This window comes from Myxine glutinosa, chromosome 1 (genome assembly GCF_964187855.1).
Source record: "Myxine glutinosa chromosome 1, kmMyxGlut1.1, whole genome shotgun sequence".
NCBI classification, from domain to species: Eukaryota; Metazoa; Chordata; class Myxini; order Myxiniformes; family Myxinidae; genus Myxine; species Myxine glutinosa.
This window is the reverse complement of record NC_136261.1, coordinates 229,780,962-229,807,195: the sequence shown is the minus strand read 5'-3', so window position 1 is coordinate 229,807,195 and position 26,234 is coordinate 229,780,962. Positions and strand designations below refer to the sequence as shown.

The 26,234-nt window shown below is 49.1% G+C and overlaps 1 protein-coding gene across 2 annotated transcripts in view; it reads right to left on the bottom strand.

Moving 5' to 3' along the window:
- Nucleotides 1-26,234, bottom strand: part of LOC137434895 (tubulin alpha-3 chain-like) — a 65,377-nt gene that overhangs the window by 5,385 nt on the left and 33,758 nt on the right. The window contains exon 1 of one of the 2 annotated variants that reach the window (XM_078784849.1): nt 10,406-10,438. The exons of the other annotated variant lie outside the window; for it this stretch is intronic. Coding sequence (XP_078640975.1) covers nt 10,406-10,408 — 3 coding nt within the window. The 5' untranslated portion in view covers nt 10,409-10,438. Of the gene's footprint in view, nt 1-10,405; nt 10,439-26,234 lie in introns of those variants that run through there. 2 annotated transcript variants of the gene reach the window in all.

The following is a 26,234-nucleotide window of genomic DNA, read 5'->3' as shown; positions in this document are numbered from 1 at the left end:
AAAGCAACTAAAGAGGAGTCACATGCGGAGCAGATTGCTAAGGTCCTGTTTGCCTGGCTGACAGAGAGGGGTTTTGCTTAGACCTTGTGGGCCATTGGAGGAGACTCAACAAATGTCAACACTGGTGTGAAAGCTGGAGTAATGCGGAAGCTGGAGCTACACCTGGGGAGAAAGCTGGTCTGGTTGGTGTGCAACCTGCACACTGGTGAACTTCCCCGGCACCATCACATTGTTCACCTTAATGGCCCTACTCTGTCAGACAACACATTTTCCGGGCCAATACGAAAGCTCCTTGCTTCTGCTACAGACTTGGATATCAATCCAAACTTCACCTGGATCTTTGTTGGCCCTCCACTGATCAAGCTGTCTGACAAGGCCATTGAAGATCTCTCAACTGATCAACACTATGGCTATAAAATTGTCTGTGCAATCAGGGATGGAGTGCTTCCTGCAAGGCTGGCTCTAGTGGAGATTGGACCAGTAAACCACAGCCGCTGGCTCACCACAGCGAACAGACTTCCCAGGCTCTGGGTGTCAAAGCATGGACTGGAAGGAAAGAACCGGAAGAATCTGCAATTCATTGTGGAATTCATCATTGGAGTGTATTATCCATGTTGGTTCAACGTGAAAGTCAAGCACTCCTGGATCGAAGGGCCTAGGCACATCTTGTTTCAGCTGGACTGCCTCAAGTCCCAGAGGAAGGAGGTGCTGGACCTTGTGATGCCGACTGTGAGAAGATCTGCTTGGTATGCCCACAGTGAAGCCATCCTCCAAACACTGCTGTGCTCTGAGGATCAGAAGGAGAGGACTGAGGGGGTGGAGAGAATCCTGGCCATCAGGGGAGAGAGGGACCCAGACACTCAGCTGGGGGGACTCCTCTGTCAGGATCAGAAAGACACCTGACATCAACTGTGATGGTTCCAGCATTGGTAACTTGATCAGCTGGTCAGAAGGTGTGTCAGAGCCACCTCTCACCTGCTCCCTAAGCACCTCGGAGGTGAAGAACTTCATCAACACCCCCATGGAGGTGCTCAACTGGCCTTGCCACACACAAAGCATTGAGAGAGTTGTTAAAATGGTGACTGAGGCTTCTGCTAAGTACTTCTCACAGGAAAAGAGGGATGGAGGCATCAGGGCTCAGGAGACCAGCAGGAGGCTGATGTCCAAGAATGAGTCAAAGCAGGACTTGTGCAACCTGGTAAAGTTCAAGAAGTAAGGAGATTGATCTTTGTAATTGTAACCAGTGATATACATGCAGTTCACCTGTTAATAAATATGTACATTTGATTTGGCTGTGTCAATATGAATGATTTCCCTTATATCTTTTAATATCTTATAAAGGGGTTCGAAAGGATAAAATTGGCAATTTAGAAATACAAATTGATGTAGGTTAGAGTTATCCTATCCAAAAAATAAACTCATATTTGAATTCCCCATAAAAAAACACATAATATAGACACCCCTCATGTTAGGATTTCCTTCAGATTCATTTTGGCACCTGAGTATGACCCACCCTAATGCACCAGTTTGTGTATTGCCATTCTCCAATACTAGGGCATGCCCGTACGTGGGTGCCCGTTCCTTGCCAAAAAAAAAAAAAAACGCTACCCGTACCGCTACCCCGCCCGTACGCCCGTAAACAAAAAAAACAACGCTCTTCGCTTCCGCCCTTCGCTCTGACTGAATTGGGAGAAATAATGCGCATAAGAAATCGAGAAATTATTATTTTCTCCGGAAGAAATCGAATTACGAACCGTAATGGCGCACGCGCTCGGCTCGGCTCGCTCTCACATCGGCCACGCCTACGCAACAACGCGTTCTGTGATTGGCTGCCGGAAGTGCAGTCTTCACTGTCCAGAAGGTCGCATATCGCAGTTACGATGAATCGCAAATTAGTTTTCATTAGTTTTAAAACATAGTTTAACGGCAACATAGTTTTCCAACGTGAAATAAATGAATACGCTCTCAAATGTGCCGTCCGAGGCAGAGTCTGTTCGCCACGTTCGGCACACGTGATAGCTCGCTGCTCTCTGATTGGTTGAATCGTTTTTTGGACATAGCTCAGTAACTACTTCTCCGATTAATATGAAACCTTGAAAAGGCACATCCTCGGGTCCCCAGCAATATACCTGGCAAGTTTAAAGTATATCGGACCGGTAGTTGTCGAGAAACAGCGGTCACAGACAAACAGACATACATACATACATACATACATACATACATACATACACACAGAGATTACTGGAATTATAGATAGATTCACCAAAACAATCGAGACTAGAATGGCACTCTTCACCATTGCGATGTCAACCAATACGCCTCTACCAACATTTTACAATCATAATACTTGTACAAAGTTTAATCCAAATCCCTTCAGCTGTTCAGGTATCCCATTTTTACACGACGTCTGACTTTACCCAAAAACCTAATCAGTTCATCTTTGCATATGTATCAAGTTTTGTCAAAATCCCATCACTGGTTCCCAAGTTGGCATGGTAACAATTTTTATCCAATAGACCTCCGACCTCTTCACCCCATAATCAAATCCATATTCACATCATACATACTTGTACCAAGTTTGAATTTGCACCCTTAGTTATCGCAGTAACAAAAACATCCATCATGGGTCACGAAACAAAAGTGTGTGGCGAGGGTGGGTGGAGGTTGTATTGCCGCTTCCCTTTGTTTGAGGGAGGAAAAAAAAAAATAATAATAATAATATATATATATTTAAAAAATTCCTCACCCTCATAACAAAAGTGCCCAAGTCATTTTTTGGCCATTGAGATTTTCTGCCTAACACTTGTTTTATCATTTGTGACACCTGTAAAAATGCCCAAGTCATTGTTAACTTCCTCAACCACTGTTATGTTGCCTTTATGTTGCCTCAACACACCCACCATTATTTTGACAGCTTACCACATTTGGAAGCATAAATCTGCATAGGAAGTGTCAGATTTGGAACTTTCTCTTTAACAGTAGATTCTTGACTTTTGCCTAAGTCATCTCTAGCCATTATGTAATCATAATACTAAGTCACACGATCTGTATTTATTTAGCTGACAGGTGTTTGTACAAGAAATAGTTAATAAATACTCATCGATGTAGAATTGTAGCAGTTTTTTGCCTTTATCCAAACTGCAAAAAAATGACAGGCACTTTCGTTATGAGGATGACAGGTGTTATGAAGTTATGAGGTTATGTGGTGATATATATATATATATATATATATATATATATATATATATATATATATATATATATATATATATATATATATACATTGTTATGGATTTGAGAATCATGTGTAACTGTTGTAAATATCACCCTGTGTAAGTGCAATGAATTCCTTGTAAATATCTCCGTTTTGTGTGTAAAGGTCGTCGTCCTCTTAGTTAGTCCATATACATACACGTAGCAAATCATATACCCTTCTAAATAGTTATTTCTTTATTATGTGTATTAGTTTAAGGTTGTGTTTCCCATTAGTTGACTACATTGCACCAAATTCAAATAAGGTAGATTCCCTTTCAATTCCCCATTTGTCCGCAATTGCCAACTGCATTCGCCCTCCATTGAACACGTGGTCAGTTCGAAGAAAGGCGTGTCTCCGCCCTCGTCATCGGAGGGAGGAGTGAGCCAGCCCCGATCAACCAACCAAGGATGAGGGGTTTGGCTTGAGAGGGTGGAGAAAACGACCGGGGAGGTTCGCGAAGATTAGAGGGTGTGGCCTATATAACCTGTCACGCAATGCCCCCACCTGAGATGATTGAGGGAGAGATGCGCGCAAGAGTTCAGTGAGGGACTGCTTGGTGAAAGAGGTGAAGGGCGAAGTCATTGAGGGAGCCAGAGTTGAAGGAGCCCGAATAGAGAGCTCTGGGAAAGGAGACGCTGTTCTCTCAATGACTTCGCCCTTCGAAAAAATAAAGGGCGAAATAACCGCCGAATATATCAGCCTTGCCACGACAAGCTCCGACGTGTTGCTGCGAGCATCCCGGCCGTGTGGACCCGAGTGCGGAGGGGCGGCGGCTGCTCACTCCCGGCCCGACCATTCTCCTGCTCCAACTAAACCTTCCTCTCCTTCCAGCCATTCGTTCCTGCCTTAATTCCCTGTGTAAGTCTGATTGTCGTCCGTCTTCTGTGTTGTCCTGGGGTATAAGTAAGACTGTTTAGGTAAGTTAATATTGCACTGTGTCCTTCTGGTCCTTCCATAAATTATTTTCATATCTTTCCTTCTCCTTGGTTCTTTTGGTCTTGTACATAATAGTTGGTAATAAATTATATTTGTTCTTCCTACTTTTGCCTTCTTCTGCACATCCGTTCGTCTTTGAGGTTTCCACATTGAACACCTGTGGCGCGATTTTGGCCAACGTTTCAGAATCGTGTCAGTTACTTGCTAATGGTTCGTGCCGCGGCTGCTAATCCGCTCGGCAATTAACATCTTGTCCACGGTCGTGAACGGGGTTGCTCACCTGCCTCTCCGGAGGGAGCTTGGGCAACTTCAGGACTCATGTCGGTCAGTTATACACAAGGGGATTAATCCCCCCTTCTTAAGGGGAAAAAGGCCGACGTAGAGATCTGTAACAATATGTTGTAAAATAAATAAAACATCTATATATTGATATATCTATATAGAAATAAAAAAAGGTCAACTTTTTTCTGCCCCACTTGGATCATTTAATTTCTTTGCTTCTGGCCAACTTTGCTTTGGTAGGCCATAAAACGGCTCGATTTTTTTTTTTGAGAAATAACCGCCGAATAGCTCTAGCGAGATCATCACGTGTTAAAGTGTGGGCGTCGTGGAGAAAAATAAATAAATTAATAAACCTACAAATGCAATAGCGCATTTGTGAAGGGAGGGTACATCTGGAACGTGTTGGAGAAAAAAAAAAAAAGTGAGAAAATTGAAATAAAGTAAATGAAAATAGATTTTTCATGCTCTATGGTGATGTAATTAGTACATTCAGTAATACAATACAATATGTCAATATATAAATACAAAATACCGAGCAAAGGGAAATTCCATCTCAAGAAAAGAAGTCACGTGAATAGTCGATTTAATAAATAAATAAAACATTTCAGACAATTTGACGTTTGACTCGACAGAATATTATGGGGTGAGGTTAGTACAGCATTCGTAGAAAAAGCAGGTTACGTGGAATAATAACTACGTTTAAAGTATACAAATGCAACAACAAATCACAAAATTTGTACAATTCCTAATGTTAATGAATATCGAAATAGTTTAACAAATCCACGCTGTACAATATATTGTACGATGATAAAACACCTCATTGGTAAATTGACCAACCCGTGCACATGGTGAAATATTGGTTTATAAAACAGTGCCTGTCCCAAGGATTAAACAAAACTACCCCAGCAGCACTGAAAAACGAAACATAGCTCAACCTGAACGTCACCCAGAAGGCATACCTGCACCAGGTGAACAGTTTGTTTTGTTAGGTCGGACACCGAAAGGGCGGATCTGGATCAGACTTGAAACAAAATATAATCAGCTTGTTTTCGTCACTTAGTCACCTCAACCTAGTTTTGTTATAATCCATCCACAACTTTGAGATGTCGTGCTATATATCATTTTTGGCACGATAGCTTAATGGTGATTAAAAAGATTCAGATCCAGATTCTGGATCCTCACCAAAATCTAATCATTTCCTCCTTGTCACATAAGCAAGCTCTTGACAATTTCATCCGAATCCGTCCACAACTTCGAAATATCCTCCAGACAAACAGGAGTGAAAACAACGTCCATCCACCTAAAGTTGTGCAGGTAACAAAAGGCAAAAAAAGGTTTAAATCACCCGAAATTAACCTTTCATTCCACATGAAGCAGAATCCGAAAAGGGTTTTCGGTCTGTCGATCGGTAAATTAAAGCTCATCTCGGTGTGTTCAGCTACCAATCAGCTTGCTATTAGTGGGGTGGCTTAGCCCAAATATTCAAAAGAATTGTGCATTTTGATACAAGCACCAAATTTGGCATAAATGTACATTAATATGTTGCGAACATTTTCAGATATTGGGCCACTTGAAATTCCGTAATTTTTTTTTTCAAATTTTTTCAAATTTCGTAATTTCAAATTTTTCGGGTGACACCGTCACAATTTCGGTCTTCGAGGCCGGCCGATAGGCAAAGTGTGACCGGAAGGGATGAGGTTCTCCTGACCACGTGGCCCTCGATCTGGGAAGCGAGAGGCGTTCCATTAGTGGACGCGCCCCTCACGCCCGACTTTTGGGCGGCCCCGGCAGGCCGTTTGTTTTGACGTTCCGTGACAGGCCCCGCACCCCCACCTCCGGGCCGACCGGAAGCTTGTGCTGAGTACATCATACCTGAACAACTCAGTGAGGCAGAACACAGCAGTGCACACCAGGGTGACCCCTTCAGTGCATAAACCAATTAACCTGTCCACTGCAGGGCATATAGAAATGAAGTTATTTTCTGCATATAATAATAATATAAGTTCAGTTCTATATAACAATTTCTGTTATCACCACTACCACTACAACTACCACTACTACAAGCTTTGTCTGGAATTTTGTGGACTAACAGACAAACAGACATACAGACAAGCTGGGATCAAAACATTACCTCCTTCCACCATTGAGTGTAGAGGTAAACATCATGGAAATTATATCATGCCCTAGATTTAATTCATGCTTACCCGTGTATTTGCTTCACTGGTTCACAAGGTCTTTTGCATACATGTAATTCAGACTCTCGTCTTCATTGCTGACCACACAATGTTCGCAACATATTAATGTACATTTGTGCCAAATTTGGTGCTTGTATCACAAAATGCACAATTCTTTTGAATATTTGGGCTAAGCCACCCCACTATATCGGCCGGCCTCGAAGACCGAAATTGTGACGGTGTCACCCGAAAAATTTGAAATTACGAAATTTGAAAAAATTTGAAAAAAAAAATTACGGAATTTCAAGTGGCCCAATATCTGAAAATGTTCGCAACATATTAATGTACATTTGTGCCAAATTTGGTGCTTGTATCACAAAATGCACAACAGGTTTGCTATGCTGCTACACTATATTGCTTGCCAAACCAGCTGTTACTTACCAACAGTTTTGTTCATGTGCTTAAGCCACTTTGCGAGCACTACAATACATTTTGTTTTTCCATGAGCCTGGTCTGTGTATTGGTGAAAGAGGTGAAGGGCGAAGTCAAAAAAAAGACGTCGTGCAGCCATCGTAACAAGTCAGAGCAAATTGGCTAAAAATTCAAATGCTACACAATTCTCCCTTGATGTTCAGAATTTAAAAATCACAGCATGGATAAACAACCACAATCACAGGTTGTTGGCTTGATTCGCCGAAAAGCCTCATGGGTTGCAGCTCCTTGCCAGGAACCTCAATTTGTACTCCTAATTAAAGTTGGTACATTGATGCTAACGAATGGCTTTGTACTGTAAGTGGTACAATTACTGTACATCGAAACTCTATTAATTGCTCCACAAGCCCGAATACTTTGTGAACTTAATAGTCACATTTGTTCGTCAGAAACATTTTGAAAGAGTTCCAGATTTGCAACTTTTCCAAAAAAACAAAAAACAATCCCAGGATGTTCAGATTGATGTACAATGTTGTGACGAATCGGGAAAGGCAGTGACATCACATGGAAAAACAAAACAAGGGATAAATAAACCTGTCTATCGGACTATTTATTATCTGCATTAATTTGGTAAAACCATACTAAAATACACCATTTGGTGTCTGATGAATTTTGACCCAAATACATTCTGTCGTTACTTATCGAATCTCAACCAAACTTGACATGATGACGAAGGGTTGCACAGCACTCATTTGCCCCCCTGTCCAAGAGGGTTTTCTCCCGAGCGGGTTTTCCCCCCACCATTGCTGTCAATGTCATGTTGAGGTGTATATCGATGTTGAGTGAGCTTTATCATGTCGTTTTTCCAAAACCGCTTCCAATAACAAAACTAACAATAGCATAATATTAAAAAACAATATCAATACCGGTACCATTAATATCCCACATCCAAGGAGTTTTTCCTCCTTGAACAAACGGCGAGTCAACGTATAAAAAGAGCTTATCATGGCGTTTCCGTGGGAGCAACGGCCCAACCAGAGGTAAAAAAATATTATAAACCACACTTAGCTTTTTAAATAATGGCTAATGCTCTTTATAACTAAAGAAATTTGGAGGAATTCCGACATCCGTGAGTCAAGTTTTACTTACAGAACTGAGCGAAGATCTACTGTACTCTATATACCCCACAAGGTTTGGGTTAACATGACCCTTCCCAGCGGTACCGTGGCGTTTTTCGTAGCAACCTTTTGAAATGCGCTGCTGCTGTTTAACACGAAACTGAAAGGGAGGAAGCCCGGGTTGTGCTCATTTACCAAGCATCTAGCTAGCGTTTGCCAAGCCAGCCTTAATTGTTTTGAATGGAGTGCTTGCTCGGATGCTTAAGTTAAACCACTTGGCGATCTCTCCACAAGAAACTTGGTAAATGAACACACCCAATGTTTGAGACCCGACCATAGATCGACTGTAATCTATACACCCCAAAGAGGAAGGACCCTTTCTGCAGTGTGCAGGTGCACCTGATATAACATTAACATGTGATAATGTCATGTGCAGTGTTCCTTTCAATGACTTGATACATGTTATGTCATACACGTTGTGATCCTTTAACACCTGATCGAACGTTAAAATATCATGCATGTTATGATCTGAGATGTTATAATATGCACGGTCTGATCTTTTCAATGACCAGATCTAACATTGTCGTGCAACCGCCGAAATTAATATCTGGCGATCGCGGATGCCGATCACGAGGCTTTAAATCCAAGGCGGAAGCTCAATGGATGATTCCAAAATCTAAAACCCCTAAGTGCGGAATGGAAGGAAGCAGCACAAGTCCCCACAGCCTTATCTATCAAATCAATCACCCGGTAAACTGCGTTCAGGTATTATATACAAAAAGTAATGCAAGGGTTTATTGGGAAAAACAAGGACAGGAAAAGCACGATAATAACTAATAAGCCTAAATTGGGATCCCACACACAACAGATATCAAACACGAGACGAGGGAGATGAATTAAAGAAAGAAACACATCTTGTAAAATGTACACACGGAGCTCAGCTTAGCTTGTCTTGTCGTTTTCTTCCGCTGCTGTCCAGCACCACCCCGCCCGGCCGCACACCACGAGGTCCCGCTCTAAGCTCCGATCCTCTCGCCGCCAACGAGGTCCGTGCACCAAGCTCCAAAAGCACCAGCACCGCTCCACTCGGGATCTCTGAACGACTCGACCGGGCTGCTGAAGACAACTCCTCGTATCGACTCGACTGCCCAATGGCGTTCGGCAAACTGGCGTTCAGCAACTCCTTATGGCTCAACTACCAACTGCGAACTGCCAACGCAGCTCAGGCTCTCTGCACTGCCAGGAATCCAACTGCTCTGGATCTACTGCGTTGATCTGCGAACTGCCAGGAATCCAACTACTCTGGGTCAGATCTTCTCAACTGCTCAAAATGGCGTCCGGCCCTCGTTAATATCTCTCGCCGGTAACGTAGGCATTGGCGCACTGCTCTGCCAATCAGAGCCTCTGACTCGCCGGCTCGCTCAGGTCACGCCCACTGCGTCACTCCAAACCTCGTCCCTTTTACTTGGTCACAGCACGTGCTATGCGGGTAGGCCTCGGAGGTGTAAATGGTGGCGGCCAATTGTGGCGGTGTTCCCAGCCTGATTTCTTCCTAAGTCATGTCAGGGGAGAAGGCGTCATTTAGTGTAGTACTAAAGGTCCTAACTAATATTTAAGTGGTGTGCAGTGCCAAAATGGACAAAGGTTTAACTACCTTTAACTGTTTAAACTACAAAGGTTTATGTCTGGGATACCACCAGACATAAAAGGGCTCTACTCATTATTCCCTACACTAACTAATACACGAATCTCCTGGTAGATTCACAATCATACATATTAACCCGACAAACGCCTACACATGACTTATTACAGGGAGTGTTCCTGATCGCGACATCTCGAAGCATATTACCTACGCAGATCTACTCTGCTCTACATATTGCTCTACCAAATTCGTAATATTAAAATGGTATGCACGATCTGATCTTTTCAATGACCTGATCTAACATGTTATATTGTCAAGCATGTTCTGATCCATTCAATGACCGAATCTAACATAAGTAAAAGTAATAATAATTGGAAATAATAAATAAGTAGGCCTACAACATGGGCCCCCCTGCCGCTCCCGTAGTGAGTAGGTGTACTAGTGTAACAAAAAACCAAAGGAGTGAGTGAAGTCGCCGATATAAAAATAGTTTCTCTTGTAAACCTATTTAACCACAAACATGTCAATAAAGAAGCTGATTTACAAAACAATAATCCAAACTTACCATACTTGCTCTTTAGGCCTCAAATCTGCAGATTGTAGCGGTTACCGCTGTGTGTACACAATCGCCTTGCACCTGCCAGGACGCGGCCAGGGCGCAATCGCCATGCCAGGCTCATCCGGACGGGCCCGGACGCACCTCTCCCGGGCATGCCCGAACTCGCTGTTTCCGGGCTCGCACGAACCTCCCGGGCACGCCCGGTCTCGTCTTTCCCAGGCATGCCCGCTCTCGCCTTTCCAGGGCTCGCCCAGAACGCCCGGGCATGCCCGCTCTCGACTTGCCAGGCCTCGTCCAGCACGCCCGGGCAGGTCCAGACTCGCCTTTCCAGGACTCGCCCTTGACACCCGGGCATGCCCGGTCTCGCTTTTCCCGGGCAAACGCTCCGGCATAAATGTGTATATATATTGCTGCCCGATAAACGGGCGTTTCAGAGTACCCGAGTTTGATACGTGCATTAAAGCAACTCGGACGAATTTCCGTCTTTGGTCACGTCAATTCTTTTGCCTCGCGTTGGAGCACAGCTCCTTCATTGGTGACCCCGAACATGGATACGGCAGTGGCTCTTAAGCTGCCTACCTTCTGGGAGGCTCACGCGGCTGTTTGGTTCGCCCAGGCGGACTCCCAGTTCGCCCTGCGAGGCATCACCGCGGACGACACCCGCTTCCACCATGTCGTGGCAGCGCTCGGCTCCGCCACCGCGGCCTGCGCCCTGAGCCTCCTCGAGCGCCCGCCAGCTGCTGACAAGTATGACGCGATGAAGACGCTCCTCCTCGACGCTTTCGCCCTCTCACCGGCGGCACGCGCACGGCGCCTGCTCGACCTGCCCGAGCTGGGCGACACGCGCCCGTCCGAGCGCATGGACTACATGCTCTCGTTGCTCGGTGAGCACTCTCCGGATTTTCTGTTCCGCGAGCTGTTCCTTCGCCAGCTGCCTCACCCGGTACGCCTCGCCCTGGCTGGCACGTCGATCACAGATCCCCGCGCCCTCGCCAGGGAAGCCGACAAGATCTCCTCGGCGGGCCAGCACATCGGCGCGGCTACCTGGAGCCCGCCGCCGTCCGAGGCGACGCCCACGACGCCCGAGCGCCATGCGCAGTTGGAGGCCGAACTGCCGGTGCAACTGGCGGCCGCCACGCCGCGCCGACCGCTTCCGACATGACGGCCGGGGCCTCCACCTGACCAGGCGTGGTGTTATTACCACGCCAGGTTCGGACACAAGGCTCGGACGTGCCGACCCCCGTGCACTTTCGGCAAGTCGGGAAACGGCCGGGCCGGCGTTCATTACCAGCCATGAGCGCCGGCCACTCGGGCAACTTGCTTTTTATTCGGGACAAAGCGTCCCGGGCGGCGTTTCCTTTGTGACACCGGCGCCCAACTGAGCGTCATACCCGCCTCTGAGCAGGACAGGCGGAACGCCGTTTGCGGCCCCTCTCTGGTCGCTGCTAATGGCTCGGCCATATGCACTTTCGGCCCGCGCGACGTCACCCTCTGCTTCGGCAGCCAGCGCTTTCAGTGGACCTTTGTGACCGCCAGCGTCCCCATGGATTTTTCAAAAATTGACCTGATACGGGGATACCACCAGGTACCTGTCAGGCCGGCCGACGTCCCGAAGACGGCCGTCATCACGCCGTTCGGCCTGTTCGAATTTTTGAGGATGCCGTTTGGCCTCAAGAACGCGGCCCAGGCATTCCAATGCTTGATGGACGGCGTGCTGCGCGACCTGCCATTTCTTTTCGTCTATCTGGACGACATCCTCGTCGCCAGAACGTCCTGCGCCGAGCACCTCCTCCACCTCCGAACACTGTTCGGTCGCCTCAGCGAGCACGGCTTAATTGTCAACCCGGCCAAATGCCACTTCGGCACGACGACCGTTGACTTTTTGGGCCACCGCATCACCAAGACCGGGGCCGTGCCGCTGCCGACCAAGGTCGAGGCCATCAACACGTTCCCGCGTCCCCGCTCCATCAAGGCCCTACAAGAGTTCCTCGGCATGGTGAATTTTTATCACCGATTTGTGCCCCGCGCTGTTCAGCTCATGCGGCCCCTTTACGAGGCCCTCCGGGGCAAGCCGGCCAAGCATGACATCGTTTGGTCCGCGGCCATGGACACGGCATTCGCGAGCGCAAAGCGGGCCCTCGCCGACGCAACGCTGCTGGCTCACCCGGTGCTCAACGCACCCATCGCCCTCACTACGGACGCCTCCAACTACGCGGTGGGCGCCGTCCATGAACAATGGGTGGACGGGGTTTGGCAGCCACTCGCTTTTTTCAGCCAGCAACTCCGGCCGAACGAGTTGAAATACAGCACGTTCGACTGCGAGCTCCTCGGTCTATTCCTGGCCGTTCGCCATTTCCGACACCTCCTGGAGGGCCGCCCGTTCACGGCTTTCATCAACCACAAGCCATTGGTCTACGCAATGGCCAAAGTCACGGAGCCGTGGTCGGCCCGCCAGCGGCGCCACCTCTCCGCCGTGTCGGAATTCACCACGGACATCCGGCACGTCGCCGGCAAAGACAACGCCGTGGCCGACTGTCTTTCTCGGGCCAGCGCGAACGCGGTCCACCTCGGCGTGGACTTCGCGCTCAGGGCGGCCGACCAGACCACCGACACCTCGGTGCAGGCCCTCCGGGCGGCGGACACGGGCCTCCGCCTGGCCGACATCCCCTTCGCGGACACTGTCCTGCTCTGCGACGTCTCCCAGGGCCAGCCTCGCCCCATCGTGCCCGTTACCTGGCAGCGCCGCATCTTCGCCTCCATCCACGGCCTTTCTCACCCGGGCCGGAAAGCTTCGCAGAAGCTGGTGTCGGCGCATTTCGTCTGGCATGGCCTTCGACGGAACGTCCGCGACTGGGCCAACGCCTGCACGGCCTGCCAGCGGGCCAAGGTCCACCGCCACACCCAGGCCCCGCTGGCACCTTTCGCCGTGCCTGAACGGCGTTTCGACCACGTCCACGTGGACCTGGTGGGTCCCCTGCCCCCATCGCGGGGGTTCACCCACCTGCTCACCATGGTGGACAGGACCACCAGGTGGCCGGAGGCCATGCCCCTCACCTCCACCACCACCGCCGACGTGGCGCAGGCGTTCATCGCCACCTGGGTCGCGCGCTTCGGCGCACCAGCAGACATCTCGTCCGACCGCGGCCCACAGTTCACGTCCGAACTTTGGGGCGCGGTCACCCGTTCGTTGGGAGTCACTCTACACCGCACCACGGCCTACCACCCCCAAGCCAACGGGTTGTGCGAGCGGTTTCACCGCTCCATGAAGGCCGCACTCATGGCCGGCCTTCAGGACGACGGTTGGGCCGACCGGCTGCCGTGGGTCCTTTTGGGCCTCCGCACGGCCCCCAAGGAGGACCTCCGGGTGTCCGCCGCCGAGCTCGTCTACGGCCAGCAGCTCCGCGTCCCGGGCGAGTTCGTGCCCGATGCTACCAGTCCCTGGTCCGCCGCACGCCAGCGCTCGGACCTCCAGGAGGCCGCCCGACGATTTGCCCCCGTGCCAACGTCCCGCCACGGTGGCCCCCAGTCCTACGTCCCCCCCGGCGCTTCGCACAGTGGAGTACGTCTTTGTGCATCGTGACGCACACCGGGGGCCACTCCGGCCGCCGTAAGGGGGGAGGGGGGAAGGGGGAGGTGGAGTGGGGGAGGGGGGGAAGGGGGATTGGGGGAAGGGGGAGTGGGGGAGGGGGGAAGGGGAAGTGGGGGAGGGGGGAAGGGGGAGGGGGGAGGGGGGAGGGGGGAGAGTGAGGGGAGGGGGGAGGGTGAGGGGAGGGGGGAGGGGGATGGAAGGGGGAGGAGGGGAGGGGAGGGGGAGGGGGGAGGAGGGGGAGGGGGAGGGGGGAGGAGGAGGGGAGGGGAGGGGAGGGGGAGGGGGAGGAGGGGGAGGGGGAGGGGGAGGGGAGGAGGGGAGGGGGGAGGAGGAGGGGGAGGGGGAGGGAGGAGGGGGGAGGGGGAGGGGGAGGGGAGGGGGAGGGGGGGAGAAGAGGGGAGGGGAACGTGGGGGAGGGGAGGAGAGGAGGGGAGGGGAGAAGAGGGGGGGGAAGTACCCGGCATTGCCGGGTGGGGAAGAGGAGGGGAGGGGAACGGGGGGGGGAGGGGAGGAGAGGGGGGGGAGGGAAGAAGAGGGGGGGGGAAGTACCCGCATTCCGTGTATAAACGTGAGGGAGAAGAGGGGGGAGAGGAGAGGGGTGAGGATCCGAAGAATAACGATTTATTATTAAATGTATTGTTGTCGAATATTGAAGTTATTGTGGTTCATTACATGTTTTGCATCGAATGGAATCATGATTGAGAATATGGTGGAAAAGAGCATCAGATACTCGTTCTATGCTATTATTGCAGAGTTCAGTAATCTATGAGGTTTTGCCGCTTACATATACACTACATGCCCAAAAGTATGTGGACACCTGCCATAAAGCCCAGATCGGTGGAGTGTTGCAGTGATGGTTGTCCTTCTGGAAGTTTCTCCCATCTCCACACAGGATCTCTGGAGCTCAGCCAGAGTGACCATCGGGTTCTTGGTCACCTCTCTTTCCAAGGCCCTTCTCCCCCGATTGCTCAGTTTGGCCGGGCGACCAGCTCGAGGAAGAGTCCTGGGTGTTCCAAACTTCTTCCATTTAAGAATTATGGAGGCCACTGTGCTCTTGGGAACCTTCAATGGAGCAGAATTATTTTTTTGTAGGCTTCCCCAGATCTGTGCCTCGACACAATCCTGTCTCTGAGCTCTGCAGGCAGTTCCTTCGACCTCATGGCTTGGTTTTTGCTCTGATATGCATTGTCAGCTGTGAGACCTTATATAGACAAGTGTGTGCCTTTCCAAATCATGTCCAATCAATTGAATTTAGCACAGGTGGACTCCAATGAAGGTGTAGAAACATCTCAAAGATGATGAAGAGAAATGGGAGGCACCTGAGCTAAATTTCAAGTGTCATAGCAAAGGGTATGAATACTTATGTCAATGTGATATTTCAGTTTTTTCTTTTTAATAAATTTGCAAAACTTTCTAAAATCCTGTTTTCTCTTTGTCATTATGGGGTATTGAGTGTAGATTGATGAGGGGAAAAAAGGAATTTAAACGATTTCAGCATAAGGCTGCAACATAACAAAATGTGAAGAAAGTGAAGGGGTCTGAATACTTTCTGAATGCACTCTACATCGCCACGAAAGACAGGCAGGCCGACGACATGCCCCGAGGGGCCGTGATTGGTCAGGGTGGAGCAAGAAGTGACTCGCTATTGGGCGGGAGTTGACCAACGGGAAGGTCTGGGTGAGAAGGGACTCGTGATTGGCCAGGGCGGAGCAAGAAGCTACCCGCTGATTGGTGGAAGGAAGGCCGAGGAGGAAGCAGAGCACTGATTGGCGAAGACCACCAATGATGTCAAAGGCGAGAAAGAAGCGGCACGCTGATTGGTGGAGAAGCGCTGATGATGTCATGACTCAACGTTAAAATAACTCGAGGACAGACATTTTCTCTCTTGCTCGCTGACCCTGGACTCTGCTTTTTGCCCTTCTCGCCGTCATTTTGCCCTTCCTCGCCTCTTGCATCATCCTCTTGTCCATCGACGTTCCTGCCTCTCGCTCACCCCTGGTCTTCGATGCTCTTGCTGATGCCGTCCTTTGGTGTGTGGGGAGAATGGAGGCCTGACTTTGTGCACGCGAGCCAAACAACGAGCGGTTTCCCGCCAATACCGGAGCCGCGTCGGGACTGCGCGCTGGGCCTGGACAATTGCTGATGACGCACCGAGCGAGTTGAGCTGAGTGCCAAGATAATCCACACATATTTTATTTGCCAGTTTATTTTCTTTCTTTGTCTGTGTTATAAGTCTGGTGTGGGGACGTCCCGATTAGGAATTTGATTTACCGTCGCGTTTCTTGTTACCGGCATTCTGTTTAAATAAACCTGTTTATTTTTGTACATTTTAAATCCGTGTTTGTTCAAGTTTATTTTCCGCAGGTTTGAAGACTGCCCGGTGGGATTGCGACAGGTAAGCTTCAGTTTCCTCTTCCCCTTTCTTTCCCCGCGTATATAAAATCCGCATTTGGGCATCGCCTTCGGAGTTAAAAGCTCACTCGTGGCTATCCGTGACTTCCCCGGTATTAACGAAGGGGAATCACACGACAATACATACATACTGTCGCGTGACTCCCCCTTGGTTAATACCGGGGAAATCACGGATAGCTAAAGCCAGCTTTAACTCCAAAGGCGTTCAGTTCAATTAACGGATTTCACGATATATGCGCAGGCGGAAGAAAGAAGAAGAAGAGGCTGAAGCCTACCTGTTGCGATCGCCGGCAGTCCCAACCTGCAGGAATAAACTCACACGAAAAATAGATTCAGAATGTACAGAAAAATAATGAAAGGATTTATTAAAAGAAATGCCGATAACAAGAAAAACGCGACGGTAACTAAATTCCTATATGATCCTTCACACCAGACTTAAACGCAGACGAGGGATAAAATAACGTTGGAAAATAAGGGTGTGATTTATAGCGCTTGCACCAGGCCTCGTCACGCTGCAGCGGCACGTCGCGCATCGTTTCCGCCTGCAGAACTCTGCACGTCTCCCGGTGGTGTCTCTGAACACTTCTTCTCTCCACCAAAGTCCGATCCCAACAAGAGGAGGACTATGTCGGCGTGGAGGGCAATAAGCAAGGGTCCAGGGTCAGCGAGCAAGGGCGGAGGGCAAGAAGAAGAGAGCAAATGTTGGTCCTTGAGTGCTTTTATCGGCCATCTTGTGATGTCACCGGCGCTTCTCCACTCAGCGCAGTCCAACACTAACGTCAGTGGTGGTCTTTGCCAATCGCCATGCTGATTACTGCTCCTCCTTCTTTCCCCAATCGGTGAGTACTTCTTGCTCCGCCCTGGCCAATCAGCGAGTCCCTTCTTACTGTGCCTTCCGGTTGGTCGACTCCCGCCTAATAGCGAGTCGCTTCTTGCTCCGCCGTGGCCAATCACGAGTCTCCGGGGCATGTCTTCGGCCTGCTTGAGCTATGTGTGGTTGCCAGGCGGGATTGTTAGCCCTGGTGCTTGATGCCTGGCTTCCGGTTGGGTTTTATTGTTGGTAATAATTAATTAGTGTACTAATGGCAATGGATTCCTAGTGTCTATGGTGCGGTGCCAAACGAGACAACGGATAAATCACATAGGGTAAGACTTACAAGGGATAATTTACCCTTATGCCCTAATCTAGTTAACATGCCCCGCCCGCTCTTGACGGGGACGAATATACAACTTATTCCGACATTCGGCTAAACAGAGCTTATTACAGGTGATTGTTCTTACACAACATCCGGAGCATGATACCTACACAAATCTACATGACTCTACATATCACTACCCCCACAAACATAACAATACATACATACAGACGGACAAACACTGTTCTAGACGGCTTTGCCCTATGGGCCACGCCATAGTAAATCTACCAAAATGTGATATTGACAAAGTTGGTGACAAATATTTGACAGTGCTGTCAGTTATCAGGTTTATGAAGTATTGTGCTGCAGTTATTGAATCCAAGATTGAATTGACATTCACATGAAGCAGCGTTGATTAACACATCCAGCTGAATTGTGAGTAATCCCAAAAGTGCAGTCTTCACTTCAACAACCACTCGCCACTTGATACCCTGCAGCATCTCAACGAAACAATACTGGCCAGTGTTATTGTAAAGCGACAATGCAAACTAATTCTTCGCATGCGCTTACCCCAGAATCAGAGAAACAATTTCCATCACACAAGGAAGGACCAAATTCTCTCAAATAGAATGGGACTTCTTTTGCTGGAAAATCTGCAAATAAGTGACATGAAGTTTCAACAGCTCCATTCGCATACTACAATACAAATCCATTTTTATGCCTCTGGCGACTTTTGGGTTGTCCGTTCGTCCGTCCATCCGTCCTTCCGTCCATCCGTCTGTCCGTACTGGCTAAACATCGTTTTTCTCAGCAACCATATGTCCGATTGAGACGAAACTTTCAGGGTAGGAGTGACACCCATGCAGAATGTTTTAAAGATAATTGTGACATCATAGGTGACGTGGTATGGCAGCCATCTTGGATTAAAAGCAGATAATGAAAAAATTATTTCTCAAAAACGGCTTAATGGAAAAATTTGAAACTTGGCACATTGTCAAGTACTCCCAATGGGGAACAAAAGCATGATAATGATGACATCATAGGTGAAGTGGTCTACCAGCAAAAAATGTTTTAATCGAATTCTTATCCTAAAAATCTGAAATTGCATGTGCATGATCTATGACCCATTTGTATTGAAATATAAAATTTATGACATCAAAGGTCACTTGGTTTGGCAGCCATATTGGATTGAAGGAAAATATTAAATAATTATATCCCTGAAACCACTCACCCTATCGATACGAAATTTTCCAAATATCATCCAACAGCACTGTTGCATATAGTTTGAAAATGATGATGTCATAGTTCACGTGGTTTGGCAGCCATCTTGGATATAAAAACGAACCTTATCCGATCAACACGAAACTTCACAAATGTGATCCGCTACCCATACATATGCAGAGTGTTGGCATCTACCCATTGTGGGACTATGCGGAGGCATATTGGCGACACAGTCGCATTGTTCTAGTTCTACATGAGATTGGGGCTCATTGAAGAGCGCAGCAACAGAGAGTAGAAAAGTAAAGGACTAACAGTGGGGCAGTGAGGCCGCATTTGGACATGCATAAGGTAATTATTGAACAGGAATGCACAACAAACACAATCTGCAAGTAAAATAATTGAGTTAAGAATGGCTAAAGGGAGTACAAATAATTGTGGTTAGGGATGGGGATGACATGACATTGTCGGGCACCACCTGTGCAAGCCATTGAGGTAAGAGGTAACCATCCCTCTCCAATTCTCCCCCCTGCCCCCTCCTCCTCAAAGCTGCCTCCTCCCCACTTCGACTCCCTTCTATCTCATACCTCCACCTCCCCCAACCTTCTGCTTTCCTCTGCCCCCCTCAAACAACCCCTCACTGTGCCTCATCCCATCACCATCAAACCTTTCGTCCTCCTCATCCTTCCCTTTCTTGTAACTCTTCTGTAATCTCTGACACACTATCAACTGCTCTCCCTACCTCCCGCTCTCATCCTTCATCTGACCCTACCCCTCCCCTCTCCTATCCTGCACCCGATGCTCCCCCTCTCTCCTCATTAACGGTATGGACATTAAACATCCGGGGCCTTCGCTCAAACCTGATTGATCTCTCCATACAGGTTGCTTCTGACAAACCAGGCGTGATCTGCTTAACAGAAACTTTCCTCCTTCAAGATGTCTCCGATTCCTTAATATCTCTTCCTGGTTACTCCCTCCTCCGGTATAATAGACCTGAGCCTCGTCCTGGTGGTGGGGTTGCTACCTTTATCAAAAACTGTGGGACTATGTGGGACTATGGGACTACTATGTCTCTCCGAAAAGATCGACTGGACAACCCTCCCATCTACTTTCTCAACAATCCTCTCCAAGAAGTTCTGTCGCTCAAGATTTTGGGTCTCACTATCTGCCATGATCTTTCTTGGGAAAACCACATTTCCAAGCTGGCCTCCAAAGCCAGTCGCCGACTGGGCATCCTCCGTCGTGCGAAGTCCTTCCTCGGCACACCTGAGCTCCTCACCACATACAAGGCTTTCATCCGCAGCTCAATGGAATACTGTTCTCCCCTATGGGCCGGTGCTCCTGCCTCACACCTAGCTCGGCTTCACGCTGTTGAAACCAAAGCTTTCAGAATTATTGGAATCTCCCGCGATGAAGCTATCTCTGAGGGCCTTTCACTCACTCACCGCAGGCAGGTAGGTGGTCTTTCTGTCTTCTACCGACTCCTCTCCGGCCTTGCACCCCCAGCTCTCTCTGTGCTCTGTCCCCCAAATATTCCTACAGGTCGCACAAGATCTGCCCGCAACCCTCTGATGGTTAAACTGCCGAAATCTCGGCTCTCCGCTCACCTTCACTCTTTCATTCCTCTTTTCTCCCGCCTCTGGAACAAACTCCCTCACTCCCTTCAATCCCACTCCTCCCTCCAGGTCTTTAAAACAGCTGTTCACCACCATCTCTTATCTTCCCCCATCCAAAACCTTGATCTTTTCTACCCCCGCTAATTCACCCCAGATCCACCTTGTTTGAAATTCCAACTTCTTTCCTGGAAGTCCTGGCAGTGTCCATATGTTTTATACCTCTCCCACTGCCCCCTTCCCACGCCCCCCCCCCCCCCAAAGCCCTCGCCCTCTCTCAGATCTCTCGATGTCTCCATGTCTCTCGGTCCCTGCTCTCAAATGTTGTGTTTGTGTCCTTCCCCCTCTCTCCCCATCTTGTCTACCGCTCCCTATGTTATATGTTTTATGTGTCGGTTTGTCTTTCTGTGTAATTAATGTTCGCTCTTTCACGAGCCTCGATCTTGTATACAAAAAAAAAAAAAAAAAAACTCTCTTCCTCACTCTCCTTGCACTGCCCTCTCTCCACCCCGCCCCCAAGAGTACCTCTGGCTACGGCTTCCTCTCCGCTCCCACCTTTGTTCATATGTGTTCTGTCCCATCCTCCAAACAGTGATGACTCCATTTACATTTCGCTGTCTGACAACATGGACCAACTTCTATCAACTCATCCAAACTCTCTCTTCCTCATATGTGGCGACTTCAACTGTCATCATGCCAGCTGGCTGGGTGTGGGTTCCTCTCTCACCAGCCATGGCACCTCAGCAAATGACTTCTGCGACTCATTGGGACTGACACAATCTGTCAATTTCCCGACCCGGATCTCAGTCAATGGAGTATCTTCTCTTCTAGACTTGGTTATGACAAACTTCCCTACAAATGTCTGCTGCTCTTCTTCTGTTCCAATCGGTTCTTCTGATCATGTGCTTGTTAAAGTGGACATCTCTCTGGCCATTCTCAGAGAGCCTCCTCAGCGCCGACGAGTCTGTCATTTCACTCAGGCTGACTGGCACAGTCTGCAAGCAGCCATCAATCATCTGGACTGGTCTCCCATCTCCACTGCCTCTGACATCAATTCTTCCTGGGAATTCTTCCAAAGTAAACTGCTCTCTCTCGTGCACAGATTTATCCCATCTCGTCTTCAGTTGTCTTACCCTTCCTCCCGTCCATGGTACACTGAATCTTGTGGTGAGGCAGTTGCCCTGAAACAACTTGCCTTTGCCTCTTGGAAGGCAAATCCAACTGAAGGCAATCTCAGTTCCTTCCACCAAGCTCGGAACAAGTGTGTGTCTACCCTCAGGAGTGCCAGGAAGCACTATCTCTCCACACTCAAGAATGAACTCTCAAACCTGTCTCCTTCCTCCAAATCCTGGTGGCATCTGGTCAAATCCATTTCTGGTGTTTGTTCCCCCTCCATCCCATCCCTTACCTCAAATGGCTACACAATTGACACCGCACGTGACAAAGCCGAATGCCTCAACTCTGTGTTTGCCTCAAAATCTTGTGTCCCAAACCCATCTCTCTCTGTTCCCACCTTACCCAGTCGAACCCAACTGCTCCTCGACTCTGTATTCTTCTCTCCTGACAAGGTGGAGAAGTTTTTGTCAAACCTCGACTCTGATTCTGCAACTGCACCAGACGGCATCAACCCATAGGTCCTAAAATCCTGCTCTGCCACTCTATCTCACTCTCTCTCTGTTCTTTTCACCCTCTCTTTTGCTCAAGTTAATCTGCCAGCATGTTGGAAATCAGCAAACATTACCGCTTTACACAAAAAATGTGCAAAAATTGATCCTTGCAACGACAGACCAATCAGCCTGCTCCCAATTATCAGCAAAGTCATGGAATCCATCATTGCTTCGGATATCAAATCCTTCCTCTTCTCCAATGGTTTGATCTCTGATCATCAATTTGGATTCAGACCAGGTCATTCTACTCTGGACATGTTGCTTCTGCTGTCTCAACAATGGATGGAGGTCCTCAATACCAAACAGGAAATCAGAGCTGTCTCCCTTGACATATCACGTGCCTTCGATACGGTCTGGCACCCAGCTCTGCTCACCAAACTCTCCTCCGATGGTATCAATGGAAATCTCCACGCATGGCTTGCGGACTTCCTCTCTGGTCATAGTCAACGTGTGGCCCTGAATTGATTTCTCTCATCTTCCCTGCCTGTTCTGGCTGGAGTTCCCCAAGGTAGTGTTCTGGGCCCTTGGCTATTTCTGGTCTTCATCAATGATCTCTCCGACTCTCTGGAAAATCCTCTCGATCTCTTTGCTGATGACTCCACTCACTGCCGCTCCATTCCTCATCCCTCAGATCGGCAGTCTGCAGCCTCCTCACTCTCTGCAGACCTGGACAAAATCACAGACTGGTCAAACAAGTGGAACATGTCTTTCAATCCTGACAAATCTCACACTCTTACGATGTCTCTCCGAAAAGACCGACTGGAAAACCCTCCCATCTACTTTCTCAATAATCCTCTCCAAGAAGTTCTGTCGCTTAAGCTTTTGGGTCTCACTATCTGCCATGATCTTTCTTGGGAAAACCACATTTCCAAGCTGGCCGCCAAAGCCAGTCGCCGACTGGGCATCCTCCGTCGTGCGAAGTCCTTCCTTGGCACACCTGAGGTCCTCACCACATACAAGGCTTTCATCCGCAGCTCAATGGAATACTGTTCCCCCCTCTGGGCCGGTGCCCCTGCCTCACACCTAGCTCGGCTTCACGCTATTGAAACCAAAGCTTTCAGAATCATTGGAATCTCCTGCGATGAAGCTAACTCCGAGGGCCTTTCACTCACTCACCGCAGGCAGGTTGTGGTCTTTCTGTCTTCTACCAACTCCTCTCCGGCCTTGCTCCCCCAGCTCTCTGTGCTCTGTCCCCCAAATATTCCTACAGGTCGCACAAGATCTGCCAGTAACTCTCTTATGGTTAAACTGCCAAAATCTAGGCTCTCTGCTCACCTTCACTCTTTCATTCCCCTTTTCTCCTGCCTCCGGAGCAAACTCCCCCACTCCCTTCAATCCCACTCTTCCCTCCAGGTCTTTAAAACAGTTGTTCACCACCATCTCTTATCTTCCCCCATTCAAAACGTTGATCTTTTCTACCCCCGCTAATTCACCCCAGATACACTTTTTTGAAATTCCAACTTCTTTCCTGGAAGTCCTTGCAGTGTTCATTTGTTTTATACCTCTCCCACCTCCCCCCAAGCCCTCTCCCTCCCACAGTTCTCTCGATGTCCCTGCTCTCAAATGTTGTGTTTGTGTCCTTCCCCCTCTCTCCCTATCTTGTCTACCGCTCCCCTTATTTTGTGTTTTATGTGTCGGTTTGACTTTGTGTGTGATTAATGTTAAGTCTTTCACGAGCCTCTATCTTGTATAAAAAAAAAAGAAAAAAAAGAAAAAAGAGTGGCATTGAACAGCCTCAGCAAAGGAATGCCACAAACAGGAAAAAGAGTGAAGGTGAGATTTCTTGTTTGACATTTTTATATTTACAAGAGAATCCTACAACAAGTGTGGCCATTCCTAGGAGAGCCAGGAAACATCAGCAGAGCCAGGACATCATCTGGCCAACTTCTACTTACAAACTTGATTCTTCCGAAAAAACACAATGGCGGCACCTTATTAAGTCTGTCTCTGGAGTATGCTCCCCTTCCATCTCTTCCCTCACTTCAAATGGCAACACAGCCGACTCCGCTCTTGAGAAGGCCGAATGCCTCAATTCTATGTTTGCTTCCAAATATTGTGACCCCAACGCATCACTCCCGGTAGCCACCCTACCTAGATGCACCCAACTACTACTGGACTATCTTTTGTATTTGAGAAGTTGAATACGTTTCTGGCAACCCTCGACTCTGATTCTGCAACTGGCCTGGACAGCATCAGCTCACATGTCCTAAAAACCTGCTCTGCTGCTGTTTGCACTTCCTTTATACTCTGTTCACCTCATCGGCATCATTGCATTTCCACTCCCTGTAAAGGCTGGAGTACCCAAAGACAGTGTTCTGGCCCCAGTCCTATTCCGAATTTTCATCAATGATATGTCTGTCTCACTTTGCTGATGACTCCACAATCTGCCATAACATCCTTCAGACAGGCAGGCAGCATCCTCTTCCCTCTCTGTAGACCTTCATAAAATCACGAGCTGGTCAAACACTTGGAATGTGTCATTCAATCCTGATAAATCTCACACTCTCACAACCTCTCTCTAACTAACTGACCGTCTAGCGAACCCTCCCATCTACTTAACGAGAACGACACTCCACTTGGTCGAGCGCATACCTCCGCCAGGCTGGACAGTTTATGTTTTGTATCCACTGATAGGCCAGATCAGGATCCGGATGTAAACCTAAATGTAATTGGCTTGTTCTTGTCGCGTAACCAACTCATCCACCAGGCTTTGTTATATGGTGTCCACAACTTTTTGAAATATGCTATTTATCATCTTTGGCCCCATCGCTGGTAGGGATGCCTGTGGACCTGTGGTGGGGAGGTGGGGGGTTAAGGGGAAGTGGAGAACAGAGAGTTGGAGTGGGGGTGGGGGGTGGGAGAGGGGGGACAGAGCAGGGACAGAGTTGGGAAAGAGGAGTTGAGGTTTGGAGGTGGGGGGGGGGGAGGGGGGAGTTTAAGGACTTTTGGGTTGGGATGTGACTTGCAGACAACTTGGAGTTGAGGAATTGGGGCTGTGAATGGGGTAGGGACGGGGGTTGAGGACGACGTCATAATTTAAAATTTTGTGGAATTTCCATGGGTCCTTGCCATTATGCAGTCGAAGGACATTCCTCAACCCCCTCCCAGCTCCAGGTACTAACCACCTCCCGACCCCAAATACTCAACCCCCTACCGACACCAAATCCTCAACCCCCTACCGACACCAAATCCTCCACCTCACTCCCGACACCAAATCCTAAACCACCTCCCAACCCCAAATCGTCACCTCCTTCCCGACACCAAGTCCTCAATACCCTCCCAGCCCCAAATCCTCAACCCCCTCCCGACACCAAATCCTCCACCCCACTACCGACACTAAATCCTAAACCACCTCCCAACCCCAAATCGTCAACCCCTTCCCGACACCAAGTCCTCAATATCCTCCCAGACCCAAATCCTCAATCCCCTCCCGACACCAAGTCCTCCACCCCACTCCCGACACCAAGTCCTCAATACCCTCCCAGCCCCAAATCCTCAGCCCCCTCCTGACACCAAGCCCTCAACTCCTTCCCGACAGCAAGTCCGCACCCCCTCCCAGCCCCAAATCCTCAACTCCTTCCCGACAGCAAGTCCACACCCCCTCCCAGCCCCAAATCCTCAACTCCTTCCCAACAGCAAGTCCGCACCCCCTCCCAGCCTCAAATCCTCAACTCCTTCCCGAAAGCAAGTCCGCACCCCCTCCCAGCCCCAAATCCTCAACTCCTTCCCGACAGCAAGTCCGCACCCCCTCCCAGCCCCAAATCCTCAACTCCTTCCCGACAGCAAGTCCGCACCCCCTCCCAGCCCCAAATCCTCAACTCCTTCCCGACAGCAAGTCCGCACCCCCTCCCAGCTCCAAATCCTCAACTCCTTCCCGACAGCAAGTCCGCACCCCCTCCCAGCCCCAAATCCTCAACTCCTTCCCGACAGCAAGTCCGCACCCCCTCCCAGCCCCAACTCCTCAACCCCTTCCCGACAGCAAGTCCGCACCCCCTCCCAGCCCCAAATCCTCAACTCCTTCCCGACAGCAGGTCCGCACCCCCTCCCAGCCCCAACTCCTCAACCCCTTCCCGACAGCAAGTCCACACCCCCTCCCAGCCCCAAATCCTCAACTCCTTCCCGACAGCAAGTCCACACCCCCTCCCAGCCCCAACTCAACTCCTTCCCGACAAGTCCACACCCCCTCCCAGCCCCAACTCC